Below are 12,388 nucleotides of genomic sequence, written 5' to 3' on the forward strand. Positions count from 1 at the left end.
CCTTGGGGTGCGATGCAATAGCTCTTGATCAAGGGGAGCATTTCGCTATTACCAAATATAAAGTCCAGAAATGAGTGGGTTAAACCATTAGTTCTTGTCTAAGCAGGGGGGGGTGTCCGTGGGGAAACGTCCATTCAATACGATGTAACCCACTCTGCTAAGCTGAAGGACAGTGTATTCGCCCAATTGCGAAGGTCTGTATCCTGCGGGTACTGATTGTGAGGTAAGTTGCAGGGGAACCACTGGAAAGCGTTCCCGAGGTCTTCAAACGAATTTTGGAATAGGTTTGTATTAAAATCTCCGTAAATTCAGCAGCGTATACTACCATAATTGCTTAATATGTCACAAATTATTTTGGTCAGACGATCCAGTTTGGATTTTTTCTCAGTAGTACATGGAGAGAGATGTAAACGTTGAGCAGGAGTGACTGGCTGTCTGAAGTGGGGCTTCCAACCACAATACCGGCAACCCAGTCTTCGTCAAATTGTTTGATGCGTAGGGAAAGTTTAGTACTAGCATTAATCGAAAGGGCACCGCGCAGTGTGCCGTACTTATACTGCCTTGTAGCGGGGGACATAAATTCCAGGTCGCCTTCTATGGGGATGCTAGTTGGTGATCAGGTTTCCTAAAGAAGTATAATCGTTTTTTTTTTATAAATTCTAGTGTATCTAAAGATTGGGATTTCATCAAAAATCCATTGATGTTCCAGGAACATATTGTTATTACACAATCAGTGTTGTTTCAATCGTTCCGACTCCGGGATAGAGCTGCTGGCGGCCATGACCAGTCAGCTCTTTGCTCGACGTTGCCTACTGGAGAGCGGTTTCTGGCTGACTTTAGTACAGAGAAGGGAAGAGAACTTCTACTGGTAGCATGAACCTGGGTGGTTGTGAGTATTGAGGGGTAACAGGGGATGCAGGACGTTGTTAAAATAATAACCCAGCTTTTAAATTGGTTGGATTTTGATTGTATTAGCTCCCTTACAGCCGAGGACGCTAATGTAATTAGGGTCGATTCTCTTGCTTGGATACCATTACTAGGTTTGAATTCAATGGCAATTATATCATTTGATTCCAGAGTGCGTAAATCAGGGGTCAATTTGAAGAGTCTGAGAATATTCCTGTGATTTAAGATGTCATGCAGGCCTTGGGAAACGTACTCTGGAGTTAACAGCAATTTGGTCTCAATGCTGCCGGTAGCTGGTTTATACACTTCCACTACGGTTAGGGGCTCAGTTGATTTTAAATTTACGTCTGATGTCCGTTGAGGTGGCTAGTTGTTGGTGAGATGGGGACAGTTTTGCACAAGGGCACCAAGGATGGTTGGCTGGGTGGAGTTGTCAAATGCAGTCCGTCGGTGCCTTTGCTGAAGTTGGCTGCATAGTGCAAGCCTGATCTGTTGTTCCCCGCTGGAGCTAGGGAAGGGGTTCTAATGGCAGGGCATAGCAAAGTCCTTGATGTGATACTAAATAGGACTGCAAACAAAATTGTCTTTATTTATTTGCAATATTACTTTTCTCCTATTGAATACTTAAATAATTAGTCATGGATCATTAATGCATCTCCTGAACACATGAAAAGGTGGTTTCTATTTATATTTGCTGTTTTGAGTATGTACAGATAAAGGTTCAAAATACTGGCTTCTCATCTAATCACCCCCCCCCCCCCTCTATATTTTCTCCTCCGTCCCTATTTTGTTTCCTCAGTTGTGTTTCTTGGTCACCACTGAGTGCTCACCCTCTTGTATCGCTTCTGATAAGCTTATGTACCTCTCTAGATGTTGGGCCTCCGACTCATGTATGCCTTGAGATGCATTGCATTTGTTCAACTGGCATATCTTGCTAATGTATGAGACCCAACAACTTCACAATAACGCTTCAATGCCTTATACTTTGTATGGTGATGACTGTTTACTTTTCTAATCTTCAATAAACAGATTAAACACACACAAAAAATGGATTTAGGTGATTTTGTTTATTGTAGCACCAGCTAGACATTAAACTGCTGGTAGAAAAGCGGCCAGGTAGTAACACTGTATGTGATGGGCTGCTACAGTCCAAATTGTTTTAATTCGGGGACCTCTAGTGCTGTTTTTCCACTATAAACCAGGGCTACAAGTCCCAGAACTCCAAGAACACACCTGGACTGGAGCAACACATCACGCATGAACCTTAGAAACCTGCTAACTATGCAACTCCTGTGGGACAGAGGGTCAACATGTGGGAGGAGCCAAATCCCTCTAAAAGCTGATTTTAGGGTGATCGAACATAGATGCAGGAGCGTAACACAGGCCCCCGCAGCGCGTGGGGGGGGGGGCACCCAGCTGCAGGGGGCCCCCCACGGCACTGTACTCAAGCCTGACAGCTCCGGTTTAAATCCGGAGCGGGGCCCTTTCAACTTTCATTACGCCACTGCATACAGGCCAACATTTTGTACCTGGTAAGAGGGATTTGGGGGAAAATAATCAAGGTGGTCGATTTTCCTATTGACATACATTGATATGTAGCTGATTTTAGTTGGGAACCATAGGATAAAGCCAATGGAGCTTAGAAAGTCGGGAATCAGGTCTGCTGGCATGTATGATAAAATAGGGTCTGTCAACAGCTGCTGAAAACGATTCACATAAACAAACTGAAAGCTTCGCAATTATGATGTAGTATTCAATTCGGGTAGAGTCGCTGCCAATCGGCTGCATGCGTCTATGTCTGAACCCAACCTGGTTGTTTGGAAGAGCCGATTATCCGAAAGTTGGAGACCGATTGCCGCTCTTTTTTCTCAAACGTAACAAGGACAACAAGTACAGATAACGGATGTACTATTATGTTTAGGTCAAAGATGACGTCTCAGCTTACTTCCTCAGTTCAAGATACAACTAAATACACCAGCTGCTCGCCGCCTGTTATCTGCCACTGGCCGTCTTCGACTGGCGCATGCGCACTAAGAAACCTGCTTGTGCTGTCGCTTTCGTTTGACGTCTACTGGGCCGCAGCACATTGACACCGGTGTGTTGGTGGCTGCAGCAGCACTATGTGGTCCTCTGGGTCCCTGTGCTGGACATTTGCAGGTGTGGCAGGCTGCCTTTTGGTCACGCTTATGGTCCGGCAACTGCTGAAGCAGCGGCGGCCGAAGGGCTTCCCTCCGGGGCCCTCTGGACTGCCGCTAATCGGCAACATCCTGGCCCTGGCCACCAACCCGCATGTCTACATGAAGCAGCAAAGTAAGATCCATGGCCAGGTATTTGCTCCAGCATTTCGTACGGCGGCTGGGGGTGGGCAGAGGAAGAACACGTGGGTAGCGTGTGAAACTCCGATAAAAAGCAGAAGGTGACACCAGGCGCCACACATTTAGCTAAAAATCAGAAGCGCTGACACATAAAGTAGCATAAATGGTATCACCTGAGTGGGCATAGCAGCAAAAAATGCTGCACGGGGCAGTAGGGGTGGAGGTGTGAGTGGATGCGTTTTCTACTGTCTGGATTTGTCGCATATTCCCTATGTCTTTAGTGCGGTACTGTATTCGGCCAGCACTAGGGTGAACAGTTTTTCAGACTTTAAAAAAAAGACCGGTAAACCACCGACGTAGAAATAGGACTACATGTTTGTACTCCCATTGTCTTTGAAGAGCTACAATAAGAATTAGTCATAATATTCGACGATTAATATATAATCACAAACTGCTGCATCTCTTTAAAGATCCCCATCCATGTTTTGTTCCAAGGGCAGGCTTGTGATCTCTGCCTTGGGGCACCAGGCAGCACAGAAGGAGACACTGTCTACCAAGTAAACATTCTCTCGTCTGTGATGAGAGGATCGTTGTAAACGCAAGCCTGGACTTCTCTAAAAAACCGGGACATCTACTTAATTTTCCAAAATGTGTAAGGACGCCTGGACAGTCCTTGCAAAACTGTAACTGTCCGGGCAAAACCGGGTCTTCTGGTCACCTTACCAGCGCCCCAGCTTTAAAAATAGATCCAACACCATTGTGGAGATCATGTGCATGCCTCGAAACAGCGCCACAGCCCTGCGCACTGGTACATGTCTGACAAGTTCATGACGTGTAAGAGCTTTCCAACATTCTAACCAGCTCACGTTTGTTCTGGAACAAGTTTCAGAAGCGTGAAACTACAAACTGGCGCCTGAGGTGCAACAAAGTTGCTTTTTACATTTAGATAGCTTGTCACCACTTTTACACCTTATGCGGACATAGTATCGGGCACGACTAGCACAGCTGCATTGATTTATTAATAATACTGGGATACTTTGTACCCTTTTCAGTTTTTATGAAGCCAACTTGATGCCGGATGCAATAAACAATGTGATCTGACCTCCTCTTTGGTTTATCCTTTTGTTTAGTGGTTGGGGGTGTTAGCAAGTACTGCCTTTCGCAGAGAAGCATTACACCGAATTTATTTCCTATTTTTCTGCATTAGAAATTACTGAAAGCACTAGCGCATGCACAGATGCAGATTGATATCCATAAAGGGACGGAGCCAACACTGTTCCCAGCAAATAGTTATCTTGTGTGGAAAACTATTACATTTTCTTAAAAGCAATTTGTCAAATGTTCTTTATTGTGAAAACGATGATTTCTTCATAGATGTGCAACTAAAATAATGCCTTGAAAGACCAATAACACGTTAAAAAACAAGTGCACACAAAGTAAAAAAGGAGAATAAAATAATTAGAGATCACATCATCAGATCAGATCATATCATCGTAGTGATTATCAGTGTGCAGTTCAATTGTTCCAGTTGTATTGATAGAATGTTCTGAGCAGTAAGTTTCAATAATGCATGCCTTGCTCCACAACAAACTCGTCAGAGCAGCAGAAATGTTGAAGTATGTTGCTGTGGCAAGATTGAGCTCTAGTACCACATGTGGGCTTATTTAGTGGGTAAACCATCATCATCCATGCCTGCTACAGTTGTGTGTAGTAGGCTCAGAGACTTTAGTGGGCCAGACAAGTCCAAAGTGATGCGTTAACCCGATTAAGCACCGCGGACAAGATGGTATGTGATGCGTGACAACCTGACGACCCAATTCAGAACATATTTGTTTTTTCTCAATTTCAAGACCTGCCTGGTGTCGCCACCAATATTCACTTGCAGCCTCTAATTGCTTTAAAACACACATGAATAATTGTTTATTTTGGATTTGGAAGTGCCTAAGACCTGCCACGAGTGTGGTAACCATGTAACCTTTAGACCATTGTTCATCAGGTTGTTGTAGTTCAGTGTTGTAAAAAGATATATTTTACAGATTTGTAGAGAGGTATTGCCCTCATTAATCTGTTGTAATCTTTTGTAATCCGTTCACTCTGTACACTTAAACGTTGTACTATGTTTACTTTAGTTCTTTGTTGTGCAGATTAGAAATAACAAACCACTACATTTCGCAGTATATGCAACAATTCTGGGTATTAGCAGAATGGCCTTCACCCTCGTCCTCCACACACAAACAAGTGAGACTCCTGGCGAACAAGTACCTACTTTATTTATGCACCAGTATCTGAAATGTAAGAATCTCTTCTTCTTATATACATCTTCTATATAGCTCGAATCTCCAATCCCTTTCTGAATGTATGTATACAGTCTTTCTATAGTGCAAACATAGCCAAAAGGGAGCACAGCCCCGTTAAGGGTCAAGGACGACCATAAAGTCACCAAGCGATAGGAGAGGGAGCTGGATTGTGGACGGGTAATGCATTTGTATGTAGTGTTCTTTAAAGAAGTACATTTTCAACTCTTTCCTAGATTGGAGTAGCATTGGGATTGCTCTGATGGATTCAGGTATTTGTTCCATATCCTGGGTGCATAGATGATAAAGCCTGCTGCCTGCTTTTTTTTTTTTTTCACTTCCTAACAGTCTGATGGTGTCATGCCTGCGGGTGTTCTGGGAACCACCAGAGATAGTAAGCTTTTCTGCATGATAAGTGGAGGTGCTGGTAGTGATGGCTTTGTAATTAATGCAACTGGTATGGAAGATGGTGAGGGTCTGCAAGGGGAGCCAATGGAGTTCCATCAGCTGGGGCTGGTGTGATCATATTTCTTCAAGCACTGTATGAGACCTGCATCATGTGGGATTCCCTTATTAGGTGTTAGCGTGGAGTCTTTGGAGTCTATGTAGCATTGTATTGCCTGTCACCATGCATATGTGAGATTATGAGGGCTTGAGTAGCAGCTCTGAAGTAGCTTTCTGGAAAAAAACAGTGTATTTTTAAAATAATATCATGGCACAAAAATAAATGTGTGTTGTCTAGCTATGCAAAGCAAAGTGGCCTTCAACATGCAGTTAGGCTAAAATAAGGGAGAACCAAAGTAGGCTCTAAAAGGAGCTTACTAAAAAACAGTTTCATCTTCTTTAACCCCTTCGCTGCTAGGCCTTTTCCCCACCTGTGCTAAGCTTTTTTTGGCTATTTGGGGTAGTGCGCGCTTAGGCCCCTGTAACTTTTTGACCACATAAGGTATCCACGCCAAATTTGCGTCCTTTTCTTCTAACATCATGGGGGATTGTAAAGGTACCCAGGGTTTGTGGATTCCCCTGGAGGGGTCCCAGAAATTAGCCAAAATACATCAAAAAATGTTTTGGGGGAAAAATGGGAAAAACAGGCTGCAAATGAAAGCGTCTGGGTCTTTCTCTGCAAATGGTATCAAAAAAGGGTTTGTGGGGCTGAAATCACCACTTTCCCAGCTTTTAGGGAATGATGAAAGACTTTTGTCAGACAACCAACATTTTTTACACAGGTTTGGCATTTTTCTGGGACATAGCCTATTTTTGCAATTTTTTTGTGCTTTCAACCTCCTTCCAGTTAATGGTAGAAATGGGTGTGAAGGCAATAATGGATCCTGGAAAGCTATACATTTTAGAAAAGTAGATACCATTCTGAATTCAGCAAGGGGTCATTTGTGTAGATCTATCAAGGTTCCTTTATAGAAACTAACAGTTAAATATAGGAAAAAAACAAAATTAGTTGAAAAAAACAGCCTTTTGTGTCAACGTTTTCACCTGTAACTGCTTCAAATTATGACAGCTCTTTGAAAGCAATATACTGTTACATCCACTGGACCTTCCTGGTTGTGGGGATATATAGGACTTGTAGGTTCACCAAGCACCCGACGAACCCAGAGTCAAACACTGAGCAGCAATTTGCAATGGTTTTTTATTATGTTCCGGGTATATAGCAATTATTGTGGGAAAATGTATACATGGAAAAATCGGTATGAAAGACACCTATGTATTTCTGAAATGGGAACAAAATATAGAGTTTAGAAACAGTACATATTTGCACATTTTCGAAGTTGGGAATACTCATACTAGCATGAGAATTATCAGTCATTAGGTCTCGGCTCAAAGGCTGCACTTGCGCAGTCCCGGTCCGAGATTTAATGTTTTGGAGAAGAGGGGCTTGCACCCGCCCCTCTTCTCCCCTCTTCTCCATTGGCTGGCCTCTTGAATGCTGGCCAGCCATTGGAGAAGAGCTTCGTCACTCCGAACAGGCCCCGTCCTTTTCGGATTCGGTGGCGTGTTTTTTGCTACTTTTCTGATTATCTCCTCCCGCCAATGGCAAGAGGAGAACACGCCCCCGAATCCGAAAATGTCGCTGCCTTTCTCCGAGGCATTTCTGCTTCACCTCGGAGAAAGGCAGTTGTCTCTCTCTGATTCTGTCGTGTTTCTTGTTTTAAATTTATTTATTAAAGTGCTCTCATACAACCTTTTTTTTAAAGTGCTTTCATGCTACTTTTTTTTTATGTCCGTTCCATCTCTGATTTGTTGATTTAAATAAAATGTAATTGTGTAGGCGTGCGCCTACGTCTTGAACGGATACATGGGCCTACAAAAGGATGCTCCGGCTGCGTCAATGTGATTTTTGGAGCCATGAGACTGGGAGCTTGCAGGCAGCGTCTGGCGCGGAGGTAGGCTGGGTGCCTCTGGGTGGAAGGCTGGGGTAGTCATTATGCAGCACTTGTTGCATTACTGTGGCGGCCATGCGTCTAACATTTATGTGCACGGCCGCCTGCCATACTTTGTTTAAGCAGTGAGATGTCCAACACGTTTTAACACGGTAGAGGCTGAGACACTTTTCAGCATAAGTCCATGCACTCCCTGAACCACGTTGTGCTGGTTGTTTAATCCAGGGGCTTGCACTAATCCAGTCTCAGCAGCCCCACTGAGGGAATGATATATATGAACAATGGTTCCGTAGGGGAAATATTATTTACAATGAAGAAAAATCAATTACACATAAACACAGCAATCGATGATCTAGCAAGCAATTAATCTTAAAGGATGAATAATACTTCAAAAAACGTAACAATTTATTTTTTAGTATTTCATCTGAATTTTAAATCATTCAGCAACTCCTTTAGATATGTATAAAAATTGAAAAAGGGCTGTATATACAATGATATTTACAAAACAACGACGCAGTGACAACGTGAATAAGGTGACTCTGTGTGATAGTGAAAAAGTGGATATTTACATTATCAAATACAATACAAAGGAAGTTTTTTACACGAAAAATCCTCGGCTAAATTATAGATAGGTAATGAGCCTTGTATGGCACAAGTCCTGTAGTCTGTATGTACAAGGAATTCCAATTCGTGCAGGACTATGAAACCGTCAACGTTTCGACCCTGTATCGACCAGTTGTTCTATGCGGTCATGTCGGGTCTTCTTCAGGACATTGGGAATGTATAACAGCCTGCATAAAATAGATATAGATCAATATCTCTGCTGTGTTAAAAATAAAAAAGGGGGAAGGTATAAATTTCCCATAAACTCACCCAATTAAAGGTGAAAGGACCGATGTCCGACTGTATGGCGTGATTACTGCTCAGTGCCAGTCAGAGGAGAGTACCTATTGACATATGTGCCCATTAGTACTCAAATATTGAACGACAGTCTTATTACAAAACCATATGGGACATGTAAAAATATTAATTTTTACCAGTATCGTAGAAAGTCTATATTCTTCTTCGCCTAGTAATCTACTCGTTTGCTTCGTATGTCATTCTGATTAACGTGTCCGCTGTGAGTCACTGAAAACATGAACGCAAATAAGGGTATTCAGAATAATGATTGTAGAGTAAAATTAGGCGCCATTAGAGCTCAGTGGTCTATGTAATAGCTCACCTGACTTGAGGATAATTTATTTAGCGCTGCTGGAGTCAAGGTCATCAGGATATCAATTCAGCTAGAATAAACCATAAATAAGCCCTCATTAAATATTTGACTAGTGTAATTCGTAAACCTTTTAGAAACCATTCTACACTATTGAGTCAGAATATGCTCCGATTCATACAAAATGCAACCCTGTTTAAGCAAGAATCCCATGATGGCAATATATCAAAAATACACACCCATGAGAGCAACTGTGATCTATGTGTATTCCAAAGAGTGTTATGATTTCCTCCTAGAAGCTTAGACATGTGACTAAATTGAAGAGAGATTATTGGGATGTCGGCGAATCAAGAGACCTTCAAGACCGTCAAATACACTAATTAGTTATTTGAAGTACAAACGTTACTTCGCGCGCCATCAACGGCGCGCACCACATCGTCCAAAATAAACTTGATCGGCTATAATTAGCAATCGTTGCTTCACGCGCTACGAGCGTCAAGCGGTGCATTGCGGAGATTTACCTGATGTGTAAGATGTAGTCTCCTAATCTCAGGGAGTCCGTCTGAAGCACGCCACCAGCCCGACTGAGGGGCGTGCAGCAGCTAAATAGTAGCTACTGTGGATATAGAAATAGGACTGGTGTAGATGTTGGTTATAATTTGTTAAATTTCTGATTTACAAAATCGTTTGCGATGTTAACTTTGATAAATATTTAGGTAGATGGATAAAGGTCTAATGAAATGGATGCCGCAATTATCAAAATCTGACCTGGCTGGATCGCGTGCGATGTTGGTGTTAATAGGGCGGGTAATCAGATCGCTCGTACCACATAGTTCTGCCTAGCGTTCCAATGCGCTAGAGAATCATAGACTCATAACAATTAACACAGAAATTAAACAAAAATTAATTAACTTATAGGCATTTAATTACCATATAGGTGAATTCACGATGCTTAAAAACAAACACAAAACAAAGCGTGTTTTGAATGCTTGGGAACAATAAATCCATTAAGCAACCCATATCATTAGAGTTTGCCATGTTCTCAAGAGCGGTTGTTCCAAAAGAAGTCAGAGGTCATAGATACAGTTTAGCCTAAGCGATTTTTGGACCAATAGAGCAAACCAAATATATGTATGATAGCATTTGGTGGCATTATAATTACTCTTACATACATTGCATTTCATATAACATGTAAGTGACATAGAAAGACTGTCATTGTATATGCGTTTTTTGAAATTTCATCGCACTTTGTTGACAGGACAACAATTGTTGGTTGTAGCATGTATCTTTAGAGTACTGTCAAAAGAAGCATATCAGTAAAAATGGTATGGACCATATTGTGTACAGTTTGTTTCATACAGCATAGCCGTAATGTGCACAATGATGTCCATACATGTATACTTCAACAATTGTTCATCAAATCTTTACAGTGAATATGAACTTAGCCTGTGGATTGTTATCAAAGTTCCACGAAGCTTGTCGCAGACAAATCAAGTGGTAATGTATAATTACCTGAAGCATAACATTCCCAGTTGTTTGTTAGTCTCCTCATTTTCGTTGAGCCCTGTCTTCACAGAATCTAGGGAGTGAATCCATCTGCACTCCTTATAGTTGAGCATGGAATGAATATTACCGCCTCTCGGGTGCTGCCGTACCCTCTCAATTACTGTCCACCTCATACTGTCTGGTGGATGGTTGAAGCTCAAGAAATGGTCAACTAGAGGTGCCCCTTGCGTTCTGCATTTGACCCTGCTCATATGTTGCAGAATTCTACATTTGATTTTTTGTGTAGTTTGCCCTACATATACTTTATCGCATGGACAATAAATTGCATAAATAACGTTGTTACTGTTGCAATTAGTAAATGTAGGACGTGTAAAGTTCTTTGTGCCATACACAAAAAGCATACCCTCTATCGATGAGTCACAAGCCTTGCAGTTGCCACATTTTTTATGGCCCAAGATAGGTGGCAATGATAGTTGGGAACGTAAGTCTGGTTTGGGGGGACCATGAAGGTAGGCACTGACTACTGTATCTTTTATACTCTTGCCACGTTTGAAGGCAAATAGTGGTAATTCCGTAGTTCCAATTTCTGTCGCTACCAGATTCCAATATTTAGCAATAGTTTTTTTAATGGATTGGCTATCTGGATTAAAGGTGGTGACACAGACTATTCTGTCACTCGTCTTCTCACTTTTTTTAGTCTCTAGTAGAGATTCTCGTGGGCAGTACCAGGCTCTCTTTTTAGCCCGTTTCAGGAGGACGTTAGGGTAACCTCTATCTCTTAGCCTTTTTGTGAGAACAGTTGCTTCCGCAAAGTAATCAGCTCTCAATGTGCAGTTGCGGCGCAGTCTGAGAAACTGCCCATAGGGCAGATTATCTCGAAGACTGCGGGGATGGTTCGAATTATAGCTAAGAAGAGCGTTTCTCTCAATAGGTTTTCTGTACAATCCAGTGTAGAGTACCCCATCTGCCGTTTTCACATTGAGGTCTAAGAAGCTTATGGTTTCATTGTTTTCACTCATCGTAAATTTAATGTCGTTGGATCTTCCATTTAGCCAGTCAAAAAACGACTTGAGGGTCGTAGTTGAACCGGTCCAAATCATAAAGACATCATCAATATATCTTTTCCATATATTGATGCTATCTCTATAAGGATTATTTTCTCCATAAAGAAAAGTCAACTCAAAATAATTCATGTAAAGGTTTGCTAAGGACGGCGCATAGCTTGCGCCCATGGCAACGCCTTTGCATTGAAGGAAGTATTGATTATGGAACACAAAGTAGTTTTTTGTCATTGCGATGTCCAAGATGGCTATTAAAAAATCTGTAGGGATTCTATGTGGAGCGGGTCTTGTATTGAGTACTTCTTGTATTACAGACAGAGCCTCTTTTTGTGGTATGCTCGTGTACAAGGAGGAAACGTCCAAAGTTACTAAAAGTTGTTTCTCCTTATCAAATGGATGGTCCTCTATGAACTGGATCATTTGGGTTGAATCCCGAACATAGGATTTAGTGGCAATCACAAATGGCTGAAGAAAGTAATCAATATATTGATTCAAAGGTTCCAGTATGGAGCCACAGCCCGATACGATTGGACGTCCCGGTGGTTTGTCAAGGTTCTTATGGACTTTCGGCAGAGTATAAATTGTTGGGATTCTGGGGTTAGTCTGGGTGAGAAATTTGGACTCTGGGATACTAAGGAAACCTGAATCAAGTGCTTGTGTTAGTAAGGAGTCAATCAAAATTTTTATTTCGGGGGTAGGGTCC

The 12,388-nt window shown here is 42.1% G+C and overlaps 1 protein-coding gene across 1 annotated transcript in view; it reads left to right on the forward strand.

Moving 5' to 3' along the window:
• The first annotated feature begins 2,933 nt into the window (after positions 1-2,933).
• The window catches only part of CYP2R1 (cytochrome P450 family 2 subfamily R member 1), a 209,173-nt gene continuing 199,718 nt past the window's right edge, over positions 2,934-12,388 (forward strand). Inside the window, exon 1 of the mRNA XM_085648113.1 lies at positions 2,934-3,233. Within this exon, the coding sequence (XP_085504239.1) occupies positions 3,027-3,233 (207 nt within the window). The 5' untranslated portion in view covers positions 2,934-3,026. The remainder of the gene's footprint in view (positions 3,234-12,388) is intronic.

Source organism: Triturus cristatus, chromosome 3_2 (assembly GCF_964204655.1).
Source record: "Triturus cristatus chromosome 3_2, aTriCri1.1, whole genome shotgun sequence".
In the NCBI taxonomy this organism is placed as follows: Eukaryota; Metazoa; Chordata; class Amphibia; order Caudata; family Salamandridae; genus Triturus; species Triturus cristatus.